This window comes from Gopherus evgoodei, chromosome 1 (genome assembly GCF_007399415.2).
Source record: "Gopherus evgoodei ecotype Sinaloan lineage chromosome 1, rGopEvg1_v1.p, whole genome shotgun sequence".
NCBI classification, from domain to species: domain Eukaryota; kingdom Metazoa; phylum Chordata; order Testudines; family Testudinidae; genus Gopherus; species Gopherus evgoodei.
The window spans coordinates 169,072,811-169,094,526 of NC_044322.1; the positions used below are offsets into that span (position 1 = coordinate 169,072,811).

At 41.1% G+C, this 21,716-nt stretch overlaps 1 protein-coding gene across 3 annotated transcripts in view; it reads left to right on the top strand.

Moving 5' to 3' along the window:
• The first annotated feature begins 1,979 nt into the window (after window positions 1-1,979).
• GRIK1 (glutamate ionotropic receptor kainate type subunit 1) overlaps window positions 1,980-21,716 on the top strand; it is a 246,962-nt gene continuing 227,225 nt past the window's right edge. For all 3 annotated transcript variants that reach the window (XM_030579306.1, XM_030579316.1, XM_030579325.1), the window contains exon 1: window positions 1,980-2,600. In XM_030579306.1, coding sequence (XP_030435166.1) covers window positions 2,477-2,600 — 124 coding nt within the window. In that variant the 5' untranslated portion in view covers window positions 1,980-2,476. The remainder of the gene's footprint in view (window positions 2,601-21,716) is intronic.

Below are 21,716 nucleotides of genomic sequence, written 5' to 3' on the forward strand. Positions count from 1 at the left end.
TGTGACCATACTGAAACACATATTATTTGCTTCTACCCGGCTTACCAAGTGAGCCAGACCATTCAATATCCATGACCTGTCCTCTTCATTATTTACCACTTCCCCAATGTTTGGGTCATGTGCAAACTTTATCAGTAATGAATTTATGTTTTTTCCAGTGCATTGATAAAAATGTTGAATAGGATAGGGCCAGGGGTGAAAGTGAGCTGCTTTGGGCAGGTATGGCATACCAGAAGAAGCTGGTACCGGGTTGTAAGCAGCCAACATTAAAGCGCTGCCATGGCAGCGCTTTAACATCGCTGTTCCTTTTCCCCCTCCCTGTTGGTGGGGCCCTACAATCAGGGCCGCTGATAGGGGGGAAAAGGAGCAGCTGCCGTGGGGCTGGCAATTTAAAAGGGCCCAGGGCTCCCAGCTGCCACTGGTGCTACTGCGGCATCAGCTGGAGCCCTGGGCCCTTTTAAATCGCCACCAAAGCCCCAGGCAGCGGAGGCCAGGCAGAGCGGATGGGCTGGCTGGGGGAGGCTGACTCCCATCTCTGCCCCTTCTGCCCAAAGCTGTGCTCCTTCCAGGGGCCCAGAGCCAGGCCTCCATACTGGTAAATGTTTCATATTACTTTCACCCCTGGGTAGGGCCAAAACCCAAAGCTGCAGGACCCTACCAGAAATGCACGCATTTGATGATTCCTCATTTACAATTAAATTTTGAAAGGTATCAGTTACCTATTTTTTAATCCAGTTGACATGCATCATGTTTAATTTGTATCATTCTAATTTCTTAATCAAAACATTGTGCAGTACCACGTCAAAACCCTTATAGACATCTAAGTATATTACATAAACACTGTTACCTTTATCATCCAAACCTGTGATTTCATAAAAAAAAGAAAATATCAAGCTGGTGTGACAAAATCTATTTTCCATAAACCATGTTGATTGGCTACATGAGATCTCCAGTATATGCCACTCAGTTTGAAGTCCCCCCACGATAACACAGTTTTTTCTTCCACAACATTATAGATAGGTGCTTAAGGAGCTGGTCATCCTGTTCCTAAATGTGATTTGGCGGTTTATTGCAGACACCATCTAGTACTCCCAATAAAGGGTAGAAGGAGAGGGTTCAGAGCAGAGCTCTAAAGAAGAACCACACAACTCATGACCTATTTCACTCCACCAGAAGCAGGAGAAGGCATGCTGGGTGACAGCCTATTTCTGCCTCTCTAGGATCCTGGGACAGACTAGCCAGGCTCGTAAGCAGACGGTACTCCCTGCACAGTCACTCCATTGCCAATCTCTCTTCGTGGAGCCAGGTGAGCTTAGAATACAGGAAGGGGGCTTGCCCCTGCATCCTCTGTATCCTCTGCCAAATTGGGCATGAGATTAGGTGCCAAGAAGGGGAAAGGAGGAAGTCTCCACTCCCTCTAGCTTCTTTGCAGAATTAGCAGCAGACTGGCAGTCAACTGAAGGAAATGCAGCCAGAAATGGGGGCTGGGAGGTGGAGAGAGGACCCCCCCCACCCCACCCCCAAAAGCTCCTCTGTGGAGCTTGACAGGATATAGGAGGGGTTGGCACTTAGCTTCACTTGCTCCCAGAAATGTGTGTACAGCAAGGAGAACTGAAGTCTCATACTCTGAAAGACCCCTGCTGTGTCACACCAACTCACATGCTGAGTGCGTGGGTCTCTCACGCAGTAATGGGGGGAAGGAAAAGCAGGTAAAACAGAACAGGACAAGGTGGTCCAAAAAACCAGAGTATTTTGCAAGGCAGAATTCAGGGGCAGGTGGACGCCAGAAAAGAGATTTTATTTCACTTTGGTGAAATTGACCAGTTTCAAGTTGATGGTGCCGCTTTAATCATATCCAGGAACAGCATCAGTGCCAGCCAATACGGAGATTAGATTTGCTTGTATCATCAGGATGCAAGTGAAGATTCAATCAGCTCTAGAGCAGCAGCATAAAGTACTTCTGTGCATGTGAGAGCGAGGGAAAGAGGTGGCTGAGATCCCAGTTAATCTGCTGGAGATCAGACTAGTGCTGAGTCTCTGCAACAACTCCCTTCTCCCTCTCTCTCCCTACCCTTCCTTTCTTTGCTTTTCTACCTTTGTACTTGACTATAGGACAAATGAGCAAGACACCCCAGTCATTTCGAGCGGCAACTTTCCACCCCCTGGAGCTCAACACAGAACAGAAGCATCGATCCGTAATCTCTGGGAAGACCCTTTTACAACGTGCGACTAACTGATGGAGGGGGAATGATGGGCTAAGAGAAAGAGACAGAGAGAGAGAAGTGTAACGGGACCAAAAAAAGCAGCAACAGCTATTCATGTCTAAATACCTCAAAGGGAACATACACTTCTAACACTCTGCACAACGAACAAGAAATACAGAGAGAATGAGGTGGAAATACAGCCTACGTTGGAGCAGCTTGTGAGTGCAAGGAACTGGCAGAGGCTCAGCATGAAATAAAAAGGAGTGAAGAAGATGGAGAGCACCCTTCGGTGTGAGCCCAGGCTCTCTGCTATGGATGCCAGCAGGGGACTCTTATTTCTCCTTCTCTACGTTTTAATAGGCATCCCTCAGACTTTCCAGCAAGTGCTAAGGATCGGTAAGTGCCAAGGGGAGGGTGGCGAGAGGGTAAAGAAGGGCTCAGTCTTTCCCTCCTACTGGTAACTCTGGGGGTGAGGGGTGGTGAGAAATGTGTATGCGATTTATTGATTGTATATATATTAACAGACACATTCAGATCGTACATAAGGACTGTGTGTCCAGTACATTCAAATAACAATATCACCCTAACTCCCTTCAAATATTATGTGTATGAGAAACAGATCAATTTATTTTACATATGTGCATATCAATTTTCCAACCCCCCGCCCCCATAAATCACATTTACTTCTCACACACACTAATTGACAGGACTTCTGATTATCATGCTGTCACTTGAACTACTTAACAAGCATCATTCTTAGGTGACCGGGCACACACTGCTCAGAGTTGAAGGCTGATGGCAGTGCACACGCTGTGGCTTGTGCCCTGCCTTGCTGGTGCATTTGTTTGAAGTGCCCCACAGCACTTCTCATGCAGTCTCTCTCCTTCTATCTGTCTTTTGCCTTGGATCAGCACTTGCCACCCTCTCCCTCCTCCCTTCCACAGCTTCTGTCATACCAGGAGCTCTCAAATGCCAGTGAGGTGCCCCAGAAAGAGGGAGGTGGCTGTGCCAAGAGTACTGGGGTGGGGGATGAAGGTGAGTTTCACCACTAACTTTCCACTTAGAAAGTCTCAAAGCCTGTCAAGTTTGCTTTCAAATTCTGTTCCCTGGTCAGAGCCTTTAATAGGTGGACTAGCTTCCCTACACAGTGTTGTCTGTTAACCTTTGAACTGGGGTTTCCGTTTATAAATCACTTGGAAGACAGATACTCAAGTGCTGTAGAATTAGCTGAAGTCCTAAAAGACTTAAACCAAAGTGGCTAAAGTGAGGCCCTGTGGGCTGGAAGTTGCCCCCCTCCTCCTACAGACAGTAAATGAGATCTCTAGCCATGGGAACAAGGAGACAAAACCTATCAAACAACCATGTAGAACTAAGAGGCGTCAGGGTGTTTAAAATGGTAAAATACACAATGACAGAGGATTCAATATAAACATAAAAACAATCAAACGCAACGGTTTTTAAGTCTAGTCAGTCATTACAATGCCAAGGAGACATCACAAAATGATTCAGTGACCTTAAAATGCATGCCAAAAAGTAATGAGATTTTCTTGCTCAGAATCAAAGAGTTGAAAGCTAAAACATGCAGAATGTAAATGTTATGGGGTGTGTGTATGTGAGAAAGAGTAGGGAGGGGGACATAAATCCTTATATTCCTCTGCCCCCATGTAACCTTTGCTTGGTGTGAATACACCACAAGCACTGTACATACATGTAGCCCCCAAAACAGGAATTTATTTTTAAATAGGAAACTCTGCACCATGGAAACAAGGCTTAGTTCACAGGAAGCTTCTCTTCCTACAGTGGGTTTCTTGTGTCACTCAAGTCAGCTAGTGAATACAAAGTATCAAAAGAGTTAGGGACTGGCAGAAACTGAGAGGAAAAAATAAAGGCGGAATCCCCCACCTCCATTTCCTTGCACTCTCTCTCTTCTCTTTGATATATGCCTAGCATGAAGAGAGGGGAAGGTGCGTGGAACAAGGGACAGACACATTCACAAAAGAATATTCCTGCCCTTAGTCAGCTATCTGAGGGCTTGATCCTGCAAAAACGTAACCTATTTCATACTACTCACATGAGCAGTTACATTAAAGTCAAGTGGACTACTCTTACACTTATAGAGAAAAGGAGTTTAACTTTGATAAACTTGAATAAAACAAAAATGGCAAAATACACACACATGCCCTCTGGGGTCCCATCTGGCAAAGTGCTGAGCAATTCCTAAAAGACAAATGGGAGTTGAGTGTCATGTCCACAGAGTGCAACTCTTCGTATTCAATACATACTCCGTTATTTTGTGCATGAGCCAAAAGTGAAATGGACTATTTTCGCTGTATAAACACTAACCATTGTAATGCAATGAAGCTGTGTAATACTGGCAGAACAAACTGCAGGGTAGGAAGAAAATTTTTGTGCAGAATTTAGAAGAAATAACAATCATCACACTTACATATGCTGGTAAATTCAAGGCATGGTTCTGCAGTCTTCAGTGGGAAATAGGCTTGAATAAAGAGAAAGATATTTTAAAGTGTTAAATTAATATACTAAACAACATCATTATGCTTCAGAAGTACATTAACTTGGGCCCTGATCCTGCATATGCTTAATTTCCTTACTTTATAATCAATAGCAATTGAAGTAAATAGGACTACTCACAAGCTTAAAGTTAAGTGTATGCTCAAGTGCTTTGCTGGATCAGGGCCACAATGTTCAGCTCCTTGCAAGATCAAGCCCTGGACTGTAAACTCTTTGGAGTAGGGACAATGTTTCATGTGTATTTGTACAATAGCCAGAACAATAGGATCCTCATCCTGACTGGGCCCTTGGAATGCAACCACCATATAAATAAATAACAAGTAGCCCCTTAGTAAGCTTTAAATCACAGCAACAAGTACACATACAAGTACACGATATAGAAGAAAAACTATTCTTATATTGTTTTTAAATGCAGATATTTAATTTTATAAAAACCTACATTTTGATTAGTATAGTTAGTCTGCCTATACAGAAATGGCATAATAAATATTAATCCTTCACATCCATATGCCATAACACGTTTCTCTGTGGAATGTATCACTTTTACACGTGACAAATCGAAATGAAGTGGATGATTCCTCAATCCCATTTGGAGATAACAAAATACTTTCTAACAGTGAAAAACATGCTATTAAGCCATCATGCTTTCTTATTCATGTTCTAGTTAATGAAGGAAAGGAAGACAGTGCTATACCATGGTGCAGTATTTTGTATCTGAATGAATACATTGGTGGCTTAATTGCATTTTTCACTGCTGGAGTGCTTTTGGTTTATTTGATTTTGTTGGCTTATATAACAAATTAATGTACTTTACTGCTTACATTTAATTACTAGAAAAAGGAGCTCACGGAGGAACATGTGACATTTAGAAATTCTAGATATTTCTCACTATCTAGGTAATTACTGATTTTCAAATGTTGCCTAACACTTTGAACAAGAAAAGACAAATAAGGGATTTCAATACAACCAATAAAACTAAATCATTAGCATACAAATAATTTAATAATGACTCTTTCTCCATAAACAAGAGATTTTGAAAGACATTACTGCACTCAGTTTCAGACAATTCAGTATTTAGATCCTAGTGTCTTACTGGGCTAGTCCTGTCAGGTACATTTTTAAAAGCTTTTTCTTTTGTGGAAGTTCATACGCCAAAGTCCCAGGCAATAACGTCTATATCTACACACATACACTGAACTGAATTATATAAAGGTTAGGTAAACTTAATGAACCCAATACTTCTGATTTAAAAGCAAAGGATTTTTACTTTTTGCGCTATCAACCTAACCTTCATACCCCTTTCAGTCTATCCTATACTACTTGTATAAAATAAATGAGCATGCCCAATGTAAAGCTCAAATGAGAAAAGGAAGAAATAACAAAATTAAAAAACAAGTATGCACTAACTTGTGTTGGAACAGCTCCCAAAACAGTGGAATCCAAGACTGAAACAGAATTATTTGTTCATTATGAGTGGACTCACAGCTTTACCATTTCATAGCAGTGCTTAATTGATACCACTCATAAATCCAAGTTATAATATCCTTTAATGCTATGTTGAACTATTGCATGACAAATTACAAAAATATATTAATTTAACCCATTTTCCCGATTAAAATGAAACAATGGTTGAGAAAGTTCACAAGTTACTAATATATCAATGAAGTTTATTAAAAAGGAAGTATGTCAATTTTTCAACAAATACTTTAAAAATATATACTTGGCTGAAGAATGGAATTAGTCTCTAAAATTAATACATATTAAGAAGTAAATGAATAATATTTTAGGTTTCATATGAAATATTTTAGATGCTAAAACAGATACATTGCAATTTTCATGTAACTTTTTGTATGGACTATTGTAGTGGAATCATAATTTCTGAAACATAGGGTCAAATCCCACATTAACTTGTTAACTAACTGGGCAAAACACCTATTGATTCAATGAGTAAGAAGAGCAGGTTTTGTTCCATTCTATTTAACTCAGAGAGAGAGAGAGAGAGAGAGAGATTTAATCTCGCACATACACACAAATCAACCTAATTTATGAAATACGTTTTAAATAAAAAGTTAAAATTTACAATGTAGATTTGAAAACATCTTCCTTTTGATGTTTATTTTCTTACTTAGTGCCACAGATATAAGGTCTTTCTAATGTGATACTACTGCACCAGCACCATGGAAGGTGTGAAGGGAACTTGGCAAGAGACTAACATCACAAATATGCCCTTATTGTAAATTGCTTGATTAGAGGCTTTGCTTGTAACATCAAGGAGATGAATATAACATTAAGATTATTCAATGGGACTGTGTCTTCCTGTGTATTTTGAAAGTCTCTATCATATTTCTGGGCACTGCTGCAACCTATATATTAAATAATACCTACTACTAGATATCTGCTTTGAGATGGACTTTAGTAACAAAATTACAAAACTTGATAAAGTAGTATAAATTCATAGGATTGTATTGTACATCTAAACGCAGATCAGACATCCACTGCTGTCCGGTCATCAGAATTCAGATGCTCAAAAGTTCAGCATTTAACCTTACCATAATTCCCTGAAATCTATTGCACCACACTTAACAGCAAATGCTTTGTAACAAATCATTTCTTAAGGATTATTGCTTGAAAACACAAGGCTGAATTATGTGGCAACTAAACCCGTGTCTCCCAACTAAAATCGGTGGAGGTCCACAACATGTAAGATAGTAAAACGTTTGGCCTACACGCTTTGAAGGGATACTGTTAGTTAAAAATATATTTAAAAGATAAATGAGAGACCGTTAAGGAAATCTAACATCTGAGGAATACAGTCCTGCAAAACTTTACTAACACAAATAAAAGCAATGAGGTCCACTGAGGTTAATGCATGCACTGACCTCAGTGAAAACACTTGTAATGAGAAAGGTCTGCATGGACCCTAAGTAATTAAAGCTGAAATATGGTAATGGTAAATATGGTAAACATTGGCCATTCGTTTTTTGTTCTTTATTTACATTGGACAATGAAAACAGACCAGCCAGTTTTACTCTGATTTCTAGACTTTCATTTTCTGGTTCTTACATTTTAGAAGAATCTTGCAATATTGGGTTGCAGATGTTGCAGGGGAATATTTAAAAACCCTGTGCCAGAGCCTTCGCTAATGTAAATCAGCATCACTGCATTGAAGTCAATGGAGCTATGCTGATTTAACCAGCTAAAGGTCTAACCCTAAGTATTTAATGTACAAAAACAAGGGAAATCTTTCATAATTCCAGTAATCTGCCACGCTTACTCAGACTGAATAGTACCTGGCAAAAATCAAGCCCTACATTTATTTTTGCCTTAGTTTTAGACCAGTTATTTGGAAATACTGTATTTCTGGAATTCATTGCTAAGGTTGAGCAACGGTGATCACTAAGCACACTAAGTCTATATTTGTGTGATGACTGATATCTCAATAAATATGCTGAATGACTGTGTGTAGTTGCTAGAATTTCATTACGACTGAAAATGTGTAAACAGCAACTTGACATTTGAAGAAAATGTAAAGAGGGGAAATGTGTATCTTTGTTGTAGTAAGAATACACTTAGGCTTTAAATGTCTGCTCCAGCATAAAAGAAATTAGCCACAGAGTAAAGACACAGGATAGTTCTCAAATAGTCTATAGCACTGTGGCATTTAGGCATTTCTGAGCTTGTCAGATTATGCAACAGGCAGCCAACCACTTAGGACTCAATTAACAGCATAAGATTGATGATAAATTGCTCTTGTACTGGAGCAGTTGTCAAAAAAGTCAGTGGAGAACAAGAAAGGGAAGGTGCCGAGAACAGAACTTGGCAACTAAATTACTAGAGGAGTACAAATTAATTTGCCTACATTACACCAAAACTAGAACTTCTCCAGCAGTGTAGAAATTATTAAGGGAAATAAAGTCTGTAGAAGATATGACATGAAGATACTGTTAATCAGATAGGTATTGTACCTAGGAATAGAGCTCTATCTGAAGACCTTCTTACTATTACTTTCATTTAGCCGCATGTAGATATCTTTTCCAACGTTCCTGGAGGGTGTAGGTAAACAATACCACCAAGGAATTTTATCAGACCCTGAAAAAAAATTAACCATATCCTCTTCATTTCTGGCCACATTTCTAATGTGATTTTGTTCTAACCTGTGGGATGATTTCAAACATATGTAGGCCCTGATGCTGAAACAAACTCCATGCAGGCAGACTCATGCACTAGCATGGAGCCCCATTCAAGTCAGGTGAGCTTTAAATGGGTTTATGGGTCTACCAATGTGTATCAGCTTGCAGGCTTTAGAAAAAAGCCAGGGTAAACACCCACTCCCAGTGAAATCAATAGGAGTTTTGCTGAGGGGTGGGAAGGAGGGGTGTCAGGATTTCACCCTACATGCTTTGTTTAAACAAAATAATTACACCAACTTGTGGCAGAGAGAAGATTTGCATCCCTAGTTCATGCCAATTATTATCTGGAATGCACAGTGGTAAGGCTATTGCATAAGGAATAATTCATATGAATAAATGTTAGGTTTCTCTGAATGAGCCTTTTATGCTTACAGCCCTTTTAATGTAGTCAATTTTTCTTACTTTCTGCATATATCTCATAACAAACTTACAGTTCCTTATTTCACATACTTAAAGGACATTTGCCTCATCATCAGTCTTTGCTGTTAACTATAAGCTGCTCCATATGGCCCTGTCTTCAGTTAAAATTTTCTATTCACTCAATGAGTACAACCCCACTACTGTTTTTTCATTACAAACTATTCTGTATATCCTGGTCAGTAATAAAGCTTAAATCTCCCCCCCCCCCCCAAGTATTTTAAACAACTGCCTCTAATCTTCTTTTCTCCGAAAGGCTTGATTTGACTGACTGGACCATAGATTGTGCTGAAGTAAAAAAAAACAAAAACAAAAACAAAATCCTATCCAAGAACTGATTAGTTTTACTTCAGAGCTTTGGATCTGTGACCTGCAAGCCCAGTTTGTCCTAGTTTTCTGTTGACTTTAGGTTTTTAGATTACAATAATGAGTTTATGATTTTGGGAGAGGTTTAAAAAGGGAATGTTGCTATTACTACTCTCTGTGCTGAAGCTAATAAAACTTTAAATTCAAAAACTTATTTTTACAACTATATTATATGCTTTTATTGGATCAAGTCACAATTCACAATTAAAATCACACTGTTCCAATTGTGCACATTTGTCATCAAAATCACAGACTTCTTACCTGCCAACCAATGCACAATTGTTCTCTACAGCATCTTTAAGGCACCTCCTGCACCTAGATATTATATTAGTGTGTCAAAACAGTGAGAAAACCCTGTACCACTTATGTACCACTGCAATAAAGGCAGATGAGTTAATAACAGAGTGAGAACCTTAATTCTGAGTTTCCTTCCTTGTTGCTTTACATTAGGATTTAAATATTAATTCTACAAGTTACATGTTTTATATTCCTTCGCATTAAAATTACCCCCATAATCAAAACAATAGGTATTAAACATTTCTTTACATTGTGATTGTGTCCAAATTCTGCTTTCAGATAGGCACAGGCAAATTCTGTTTATTTCAAGGAGAGCAGCTGTGCATATGTCACAGCTCCTGGGTTCTGAACATGGAAGTCGCGACCAACCTGTCCTTCCCACATTTATAAATGGGATGGCAGTCCCAGTTTGATCCTGACTAGAGAAAGTGGTGGTCCCTGTCACGGAGTCCCTGGGTGATGCTCTGGAACTGCTCCCCGCAAAGCTAGTCAGGACTTTGGGGAGCCTCCTCTCCCTTGGAGCAGACTGTCTTCAGGGCAAGAAGCTCAAATAGCTTCACCTTCCTGGGTCTGATCTTGAAGCATTCAGCATATGCTTCTCTGTGCGCTTCCCACTGTGAGTCCGCTCAGGCGGGGTCCTGGGGAAACCAGAGGGTCCTGCACCCCTACTTCGCAGTCAGACATGACTCTTAGCAAGCCAGTAAAACAGATGTTTATTAGATGACACGAACACGGTCTAAAACAGAGCTTGTAGGTACAGAGAACGGGACCCCTCAGCCAGGTCCATACTGGGGCCCAGCGAGCCAGACAACCCTGTCTGCCCTCACTTCCCGTCCCCAGCCATCTCCAAACTGAAATCCCCTCCAGCGCCTCCTTTCTGGCTTTTGTCTCTTTCCCAGGCCAGGAGGTCACCTGATCTCTTTGTTCACCTTTAGCCATCCCCTTGAAGGAGGGGAAGGGCCCAGGCCATTTGTTGCCAGGAGACAGAGTGTCAGGCATTTATGCACGCTGGAGACTTAAGAAATGCATAGGGGAAACTGAGGAACCCACACAGTATTCAGAGAAAACATTAAGAACAGTCCCACTTCATCACAGTCCCAAAATGGAACAGATTGAAAAACACTGGAGCAGAATTTGGCCCTAGTTGTATAGATGGGTGTGTGAGAATGCGCATGAAACTCTCAGTTCCACTGAAGTAAACCTAAATGACAGCAAAATTCCACACATCCATCATGCTCAAGGAGCTGTTCTGATACAAATATTACTATTTATGTTAGGGGCTCTGCTCCTGCTCCCATTCAAATCAGTGTCAAAACTCCCATTGACTTCAATGGTGCACTGTAAAGCCCTTAAAGGCAATGTAACTTTAAGGCCAGCCTTCCATATACAACATACTATCTGGTTTTTGAAACCAAAAACATTTTTTGTCAATTTTTCCGATTTGTTTTTCTCCCTTAACCCCCACCCCCCACATGACACATTAGCTCAGCTATATTGTGTCCTTTTTCTGATAGCTTCTGCAGTGCATGGTTATCTAGCAGTGACTTGGGGCATTTACAGTCTTTTCAGTTGCAACTGATCTCTCCTCACTTCATTAATGCTTGCTTATCTCATATCTGAGCTTTGACCCTCATGATCAGGGATAGAGGTACACAGAGGCCAGGAAACAGTCTCATTGTGGACATCAAAGGGGAAATCAGTATCACTGGTGTTAAAAATGTGTAGACAGAGAAATCAGCCCAAATTCTTTGCCAGTTTGCACCCTGTGCAGTTGTGTTGACTTCACACCAATGAAGGGTTCCAACAATGTGGGTTAAGAGTAGGTACTAGTAAGATTTCAACCACTTGAAAGTGAAACAAAGAATACCAGGGATGGATGAGGGTAATTTGTCACTGCAGAGACAGGTTTGGATTTTTATTCAAAATCGCCACCCAGCATCTCCAATGAAAATATTAACAAAATGTTAACTACAGTGTAATGTGGTGTCACTGTTAAAGGCCTGCATATTGTAAAACGGAAACCTTAGGCAGTGAATGGCATAATATGAATCATGATAACCTTGGAAGAAGGTAGGTTCTTTGAAATCCAGGTTTGGTATAACAGCACAAAGCTCTATTAAGTAGCTAGCCCAGCATACCTTATGCTCACAACTTGTCGTAAGAAGTAGAAGTCTACAGAATATGGTGATTGAGGAAGAACTGTGATTAATAATAGTAATACCTAGCTCTCATGTAGCACTTTACATCAGTGCATCTCAAAGTGTAGGCGCCAACTCTGTGGGTGCTCTGGGGCTGGAGCTCCCATGGAAAAAAAATTGTGGGTGCTCAGCACCCACTGGCGGCCCCACCAATCAGCTCCTCCTCCTAGACCTCAGCACCTCCTGCCTGCTGGCAACACCACTGATCAGCTTCTCCCCCTCCCTCCCAGCACCTCCTGCCCGCCACGGATCAGCTGTTCAGCGATGTACAGGAGGCCCTGGGGGTAAGGGACAGAACAAGAGCCGGGCGCGCTCTGGGGCGCTGGCAGAACAGGGTGGGAAGAGTCGGTGGAGGGGCGGAGCCTTGGGGGAAGGGGTGGACTGGGGGTAAGGTCTGGAGCAGAGCAGGATTCGAGCACCCCTGGGGAAATGAGGAAGTTGGCACTTATGTCTCAAAGCACTTTACAAAGGAAGTATCATTATCCCCATTTTAGAGATGGGGATAGTGAGTTACAGAGTGGTAAAGTTACTTGCCCAAGGTCATTCAGCAGGCCAGTGACAGAGCTGAGAATAGAAGTCATGTCTCCAGGTCTGAATCCAGTGCTCTATCCACTATGTCACAACTTTGACATTTTATTGAACTATTTATACAGCTCCCTAAAACCTGTGAAAGTGCTAAGTGTTAATTATCATTGCAACAAGAGATCAGACATATTATTTGTCTAATGAAACAATTTAAAGGTAGAAATGTGAACTTTTGTTTTAGAACCAAAATTACTCCCAGATCCTGGTGCTAAATTAGGTGAAGATCTGGATTACTAACAGTGGGCTCAGTCCTCAGCCCCCAATGTTAACAGCACAAAAGCACTGAAAAAAACTACCTTACAGTGGCAGTTGAGGATTTCCCCTAACAGTATGAAGCCTGCGGAGGTGGTGAGCCAATATACTTTCAAGATGAAGTAAAAAAAAAAAATGAAGCAAAAGTAATTTTTTTATCCTCAACCATCCTTCACTACAGTGAGGACTTCAAGCCAAATCGGTCATTTCTATAAAAGTTATAAATGGAAATCTCAGATTTGATGGAACATGGAAAGTAGTTTACATGAAGGAGTCACTTAATATTTGTGGAAGTGCAAATTAATCTGTATTCTTCTGGAATGATCCCAAGAGATACATCTCAAGACATTCTTCATTTGAGTACGTCATGCCAAGAAACTTCATAGTAGCAGGCCATGGGGAGCAGGCAAAGATGCTGCAGCAACCGTGTAACCTCTGTATAACTCTATTTGATGTTGATGTCAAATCGGAGCTTATTTAAAAGATAGGTCAGCTTTTTTTTAAGATTACAATACTATTCTCTAGATTGACAACCATGATCAGGTTGACCCAGGAACGAAAACAAATCATGAACAAATTTAGACATCTTACACGTACATCAAGTCAGCAAGTTAGCACGAAGTAGGTATTCACCCACGAAAGCTCATGCTCCAATACGTCTGTTAGTCTATAAGGTGCCGCAGGACTCTTTGCTGCTTTTACAGATCCTGACTAACACGGCTATCCCTCTCATATTTAAAAAAAAATAAAGTTTGCAGCAATAAGCCACTGGAGAATTCTTCTCTGTAATCTGAAGGGGGGCAGGGGGAAAGGTATATAATTATATAGTATGAATAAAATAGTTTTGCTTTTTTGCTGGAGAATTCTAGCCTTCATTTTGGAAGACTTCAGATAAACCTAACAAATTATAAAAAACAAACAAACAAACAAGCAAAATAATCTTGGAAAGCTGATTAGAACTCAGGTACAGAATATCTAACATTTGACACACACTAAATGACTAAATCACAACTGCACTATTTTCTCTTGCTATTATGTACAATGATTAGTGTTTAAAAATCAGTGATCACACTAAGCAGGCTTACTTTGTTCATACAATTCTATAACACCACATTACTCATTTTAATATTAAATGGCCCCAAACACATGCCCACACTTTATATTACACAGACAAAGCTATATTAAAAGAATGTGCTCACTAAGGCAGAAATGTCCTATGAAAAAATTAGTATGTGATCATGTAATTAAAGCAAATAAAGCAAATGCACTAGGGGGCTGAATTAAGGTTGCAGATGCAGCCTTAACTCTGGCACTTCCTAACTTTTGAGTGCTTGACTTTCCAAACATAACATTATTTAATGTAGAAGGTTTTATATGTAATTTTCTAGGTTTTTAAAAAAGCAAATTGAAAAAACCCAGAAATCCCATCATAGGGCATCATGTTGACACCTAGATGGATCATCAGCAAGGTTGGAACCATTAGGTCCACTGCATAGACCTTTGCCACTTGAGTTGTTAGCAATAGTAGGTTGTCATCCTCTGTGTGGGCTAACCTGGGGGAAGGGAGAGACATTTTGCCAGTGGATTTCACAGATAGTTGCTGACAGTAGAGGAATGATGAAACCCAGGCAACTTGAGTTCCATTACAGGTTCTGAAGAGGAATGTCTCTAGTGGTCACAAATCCTTCTGCTTCCCTCCCACAGCTTGATCCCCTCTTCTGCCCTATCCCCTCCAGCCTGTCCTTGTCTCAGTCCTGTCTCTTCCACACTCCTGGCTTCTCATCCCAGTTCCTCATCACTAATTTACTGGCCTAGTCTTACTCACCCACTCTGCCTGCTCCTACTCCCAGTCTCCACCCCAGGTCCAGTTCTTGTCCCTTCTGTATTTAAATTTGGCTGTTTCCTCTATCATATTGCCTGGACTCCAGCGGGGGGGGAGCACTGAGAGCACAGAAGAAATAGTCTCCCTGCTCTCAGTGCTACAGCGGCCAGGAGTAGTAGTTGCAGGGAACATCCTGCTCAGCTCCTTCAACCATGAGCTGGAGCACGCTCAGTGCGAATGGAATAGTGAGAGAATTTAGCTGCCAAACACTAACAAGTGAGCATATACAAACTATGATTTTTGAAGGCTTATAACGTGGTTAAACTTGAGCAGATATTCAGAGAGATAGCAAAAGGTGCATCCCTGACACAAAGGCCAGCACCCTGCCTAAATACAAGCTTCTACTCCAAAGCATGGAGGTGTTAGAGTTCCTTAACAAAACAGTTGCAAGAAAATTTTTTTTGTGAACATGGGAAAAACCTGATTCTTGGTAATGGCTGGACAGTTTTGGGTCTGTCTTTAAAAAAAAACAAAAAACCACCCAGCAGGGAAAATTTCAGCCCAATGGTTAAAGTTTGACAAAGTTCTGAGGAACTGAAAACAGCATCTTGAAATGGGAAATGTTGGGCAATCTTATTTATAGGCAGCCCTATCTTTGCTAGTGCAAAGCATTTGCAGATCATATATGATCAGCCAGCATGGACTTTTTTTTAGTGAAGCCATAAAAATTTGCATTAGTTTTTTCTTGTACAAGTTCCAGCTCTTTGGCTGCTAATGGTCAAGAAGCAATGGAAGGAAAAGTAGAAGTTCTTTTTATTTTAACTTTATCCGCCATTTGGAAATACTTCAACAGCCATCTCTCTCAGGATGAAATTCACCTGGGGTGCGGAGAGCCCACTAGGGTGACCAGATGTCCTGATTTTTGGGTCTTTTTCTTATATAGGCTTATATTACTCCCCAACCCCCGTCCTGATTTTTCACATTTGTTGTCTGGTCATCCTAGAGCCCACGTAATGCTCTCCACAGCTGTTAAACTCCCTGGCACAGGAGTGATCAAATAAGCAGCATGCTGCAAAGGAGAGGGTTGTTGTGGAGTGGAGGGGAGGGAGTTTTAGGAAGGGAGCATTGGATTTATGACAATGCTGGAAGATTTGAAACAGGCTAGAGTAGCAACTGAAGAGGCTGAGTTGCAGTCCTCTGACTTTCTATGAGTTGGGAATGGCGGTGGTTAATTCCACCCCTTCCCTCCACCTCACACATAGTGCCCCATGTGAAGCCCAGTGACACTGGCTTTGAGCAGGAATATGAATTACATTATTTGTACTCATCTGACTAAGGCCCGGGGCTGAGATTTTCCTAGGAACCAAAGGGAGTTAGTAACGCAAATCCCAAAAGAATTCAATGCAAGTTGCACACCTAAATGCCTCAGACTCATTTGCAAATCCCATTCTTGGCTCCTCTGCTCCACTCTCTTTCTACTCTGAACATGGAGTTGTTCAACTCAACCTACCTATGCTGACTGGCACCCGACTCAAACCCTCAGGCTAGCCCACTTCCCACAACTTCCCTTTAAAATGATGTCTTTCTTCTCACTATCTCTGCTCTGACAACTGGTTTTCATTCTTCCATAGCTGCTTCCTTTTTCCTGTGACAAACAACCCAAAAAATGCATCAGTGGGGCAATGCAGCTAACATTAAATGTGAGCTGATGCCTTTCCAACCATAGCTATCTTTCAAATGTCCATTTCAACTCCAAATTGTTTACTTATCTGCTACACACATAAGTTAAGGGAAGTTAAGGCTCTGTTGCTCAAGAACTGCTTCCGCTATTTCATATTACATCTTCTAGCTTTATCTGGTGCTGTAAATTATACAGTTGCTCGATTGAACTGACTGAAGATTATATTTTTGAATACTGGTTCCTAAAGAATGCAGATTTTTCACTTTGAAATGGACAATCTGTCCTGCACCAGAGTGGCTCAAACAGTTCTATCTAATTTAAGGTGCTAGATTACTCATGTGGGGCCATGACCGGCTGCCATTGGTCCATGCTCTATCATCACTGGGCGCTCCAAACGCAGAATGAAAGTGTGACATGCCCTAGAATCCATGTGCAGAAACAACTCCAATGAAGGAATATCAGCACAGATCTCCCGTGTACATTGCATTATTACTAAATTATGCTGTTCCTATACGCAAACATACATTAAAAATGATTACGATGCCATTTAACAAGTGAAATGTTGGTGTGTTGCTATTCTACACACACACACACACACACACACACACACACACACACACACACACACAGAGGAGATCATTCCACACACATATTAACTAGTGGCTGAAATTTGGTTCTAATTCCCCATGCCATGTTTACAAAAAGAGGTTCTGAAAAAAGGTGTGACTAAAATACAAACTCTGTACAAGAAAATTCTGACACAAGCTTAACTATGGTCTCGCTACTGCAAGACCATTATCAAAGCTAAGCCTAGCACACTTAAGGTTGGGTGTCCATTGACCTGGCCTCAGGTGCCTTTTTTAGCCCTGTCTGGGAAGGAAATACAAACTCCCTTGCCTGTGGCCAGGTGCTGAAGCCACTCTTGACTTACTCAGGCTCTTGTGAGCATGACGTTCAGGTTTGTTCTTTTCAAAGCATGCCCACAGCAAGTACCTCAGGGTATTTGTTTCCATCTCTTGTCCCAGAGGTCTGAATGTGCCATTCACTGCAAATAGCATCACTGCCTTTACCTAAAGGAATGAATTTAGTCGTTTCCCCTGGTTTATGAACTGTCTGCAAAAAGATTATGGATTACTACACGTATTGTTTGTTTGAAATGATAAATGGGATATTTTATGCTGATACATTTTAGCAAGGGCCAGATTTAGGACAATTTGAGATCCAAGGCATGCCATGACACATGTCCCTCCCCCCCCATGGCTACACACTTATGCCATGACCCCCCACACACACATGGAGTGGCAGCAGAGCCCCCCTTCTCTCTTGAATAGGCAGGAGAAGTGGACCTTTCTCATCCCCTGTGGCAGCAGAGCTCTCTTCTCTCAGGAGAAGCATGGGGAGCCACAGCAGTCTCCCCTCTACCCCCAAGAGATAGGAGTGGCTGCCAGGCCACCTCCCACCCCCACCAGTACACCCTGGTTGCTGGAGGAAGTGTCTGCTCAGATTGGTGGGCTGAACCCACTGCACTCTTCTACTGCCACACACATCTTCTTTGCTGGAATGGTATTGGTGGGGCCCTAAAAGCAGTGCATCATGGCGTTGATGCCCCACTGAGATGCATGGGGCATTTCACACCTCTCAGAGCTATTGCTCCAGACTCTGCAGACTCAGACAAGCATTATTGCATCAGATATACTCAGATCACATTTTCAATATTTTCTTCCCCAACATGAGGGCTAAAAACTTACTTTAAAAAAAAAAACCCAAAAAAACCAGCCTGAGAATCTGCTAGAATCACATGATTCCTGGAGCTGGGGCTGCAACTTTTATCCAACCCTCCCAGCACATCCCTGAAAGGAGTCAGCCAGATGAGCTGTTATGCAGGAATGTCCACATCCTCCTTCATGCCATGGCACTGGGCTTATATAGACCAGCATGGAAGGTTGCAGTGCAGATTGACGGGGGACAGGCCAGAAGAAGGACAGGAAACTGTAATTGCATGAAGCCAGGCAACCTGCCAGAGGGGCAGTGGCTGCTATTCAGATCCAGAGATACCCTGGTCATAAGCCTGGACTGGTGAACTTCACCTATTCAACTTCTCTACACTCCACCTCCATAAAGTCGGGATACTGAAAGCCTGATTCTCCTTTCACTTACACTGGTGTTAATCAGGAATAACTCCACTGAAGTCAATGACATTTCACCTGTGCAAAACTGCTGTAAACAACAGGAGAAGCAGGCCCTCAGGCTTTTATCTAGGAGTTATTAACTCAAGTATTCAAAATTCACCATTTGAAATTCAAGCTGTGCTGATTGAACAAGCAGGGAACAGAAGCAGAGCAAGTGACCAGGTGAGCTGAGTGCAACTCTTTGAATAATGTTTCTTGTCTGAATACTTGGGATGTGAATTTGAAACTGGCTTTTCAAAATCTGGCCACTTAATTGGGGGACTAACTGGGAGCTGAGCTCTTTTGAAAATCTGGCCCATCGTAACTAAGGGACCTGGAAACAATACAATTGTTTAGATAGCTCAAAAGCAACATTTCCAAAATACTTCTTGTCACATGTGGTATGTACAGAATACATAATGGAATGGGATGGCATTCAGGTTTTGCTGGTCTCTCCTTGGGATGGCCTGCATGGCTCACTCACAAGTGCCTACCCTATACTGATAAAACCTTTATACCTCTCTATCTATACTTGCAGTCACTCACATTCCAAGAGCTTTTCAAGAACATCCCTTTGAAAAGGGTTGAAATTAGCATGAAATAAGATGAGAAAGGAAACATGAATTTGTTAATAATAAGATCACTGAACCACTGCACGCATTATGCCATGTAGTTCTGTTCTTTAAATGGGAATGTTCCATGTATTGCTTAAGATTACTGCTTTAGTACTGTTCAGGGCGTTTCACAGAATTTTTTATATAGGCAGAAATGAATCCAGTTTTTCTTATTTCATTGAGATTCCTTTCACAGAGAGATAAAAAGGAAAATTGTTCTTTACATTCTAAAATATTTAATATGACAACCACCCATCTGAGGTTATTTCTAGGCCTAATTTAGTGCTAAAAGTCAATAGCCAAAGATCATAGGGCTCCTGTTTTCCTCCTATTCTTTTCTACAAAGCACCTTAGAGTAACTGAAGAAATCCATCTGTCAAGCCTTTATTTTACATGATTGTATTTTTCTATACTGTCACTAGAGTTCTTCCTATGCACTGTAAAACATGTATACCTTATTTTTGGGCAGCTAGATTTTGTGCCCAACCTTTCTCCCATTGTTGTCAATGGTCATCCCACTGATGCTAATCTTGCTCAGGTTTCTCTGTTGCATACTCAACAAGAGTAAAATATAACTACTATTCATTAATGATTTAAAACAGCTCATGGAAACATTCATTTTGTGTCATCATCCCCACCCTGGTTACAAAAACATGATCTAGACAAAGGGTAAGAAAACAATCAGGTAAATATTCTTTCCTTTAAAAATTACATTGGGATTTCTAGTTTTTAGGGATTTCTATGACAATTGTGAGGAGCTATTGCTCTCCTTTGTTTTTTAATTGCTGTTGTAATAGGTGGAAGATTGAGCTGATGCACGGTTCATGTGCTACCATACATTTGCAGAGCAAAAAGGAGGATTTTTTTTTTAGTCAGAGCAAGGGTATTCTCTAGAGGAATATTTATTTTGGGCTAATGTTTTTACGGAGAATTTCAATCCATTTTGTGGCCAAAGAGACCCTAGGGTTGCTACAAAGTTGAGGATAGACTCTTCTATAGTACCAGAAGATCATAGTAATGGATCCCTAATGACTAGACACACCAAATTCTGTGATCATTAAGGCCCTACTTAATTCACGTTATTGTAGAAACTGTGGATCCCGCAATATTATGCTCCCACCACAATTTTGAGGGCGGGAGCCCTGCTGTGCACGGGGCTGACAGTGGGAGCCCCAACCACCCCCGTAGCTGTCAATGCAACCCCCCACTGTTAACCCGGGGCTCCTGCTGTCAGCCTCGGGCAACCACCAAAGGGACCCCACACTGTCAGTCTCATGCAGAGTGGGGTTCCCACTGTCAGCTTTACCAAACTACCACAAATAATAAAGGTCCATTATTACTTTTCCATGATTTTCCAAGTCTTGTCCACAACTCAGCCGCAATTATTTGACAATCATCCCACGATTCAGGTAGGGCTTTAGTGATCATGTATTGGCCAACCCTGCAGTCCCTGTTCATTGCCATCACTGGAGACATATATGGGATGAATTTGGCCCTTTGGTTTTGCTTATGCTAGAATTCCTTGGTTTTGAGATAGATATTTACAACGAGAGTACTGTTTTTATTGCAATCAATACAGAATGAACCCATGAAGACTGATGACATTTCATGTTGAAATACCGTATGTTTTTAAAATAACATCTGCTCATTGTAAATTTGACCCATCATTGTAAGAACACAGAAGAAAGTCTAATGAAAAGTGCTCATGCAAAGTTGCTGCTTTTTTATATCGTTGCATCTCAGTTGACCTACGCCATACTGTAAAATTAATGAGCAACAAAATTTCATTTTAAAAAATATCCAACATGTTTTTAAGTTGCCAAACTGTAAAATATCCATAACCACAACTGTCTATTTCTGTCTGCACTCCTGGATGTTAAAAAGAGCCAAAATGTAAAAAAGATGACTCTCAGTCTTGCATGCCATGAAGCTCCCTAAAACCAGAGGCGTATATTTGACTCATTGACAGGTTTTAAGTGCAGAAATGCTGGCAAACACTTCCATACTACATCATATCTAAAATTGCTTTTGTCATTTTGGGCCTGGGCTAGCTTGGAGATAAGCGGGCTCATCATCATGGAAAGATTTAGAACCCGATTCTGCTCCAATGAAGTCAAATGGAAATTTGTCATTGACTTCATTGGGAGCACATTCAGTCCAATAAAGAGCATGCAGCTGCTTAAAGTGCATTACATTCTTTACTACCTACAACATTCAAAACCAAATCAAACCTGCCTAACTTATAAACAATGCAATAATAAAATAAGATGCAGGTCTTACGTTCGTTATCAGTAATTTAAGAGAGCATTACCAGTCAGTCACAATTTGGGCATATCAGTCATTACCAGAGAGGATGGCAACATACCTTATGAGCACTGAAAAAAAGGGAA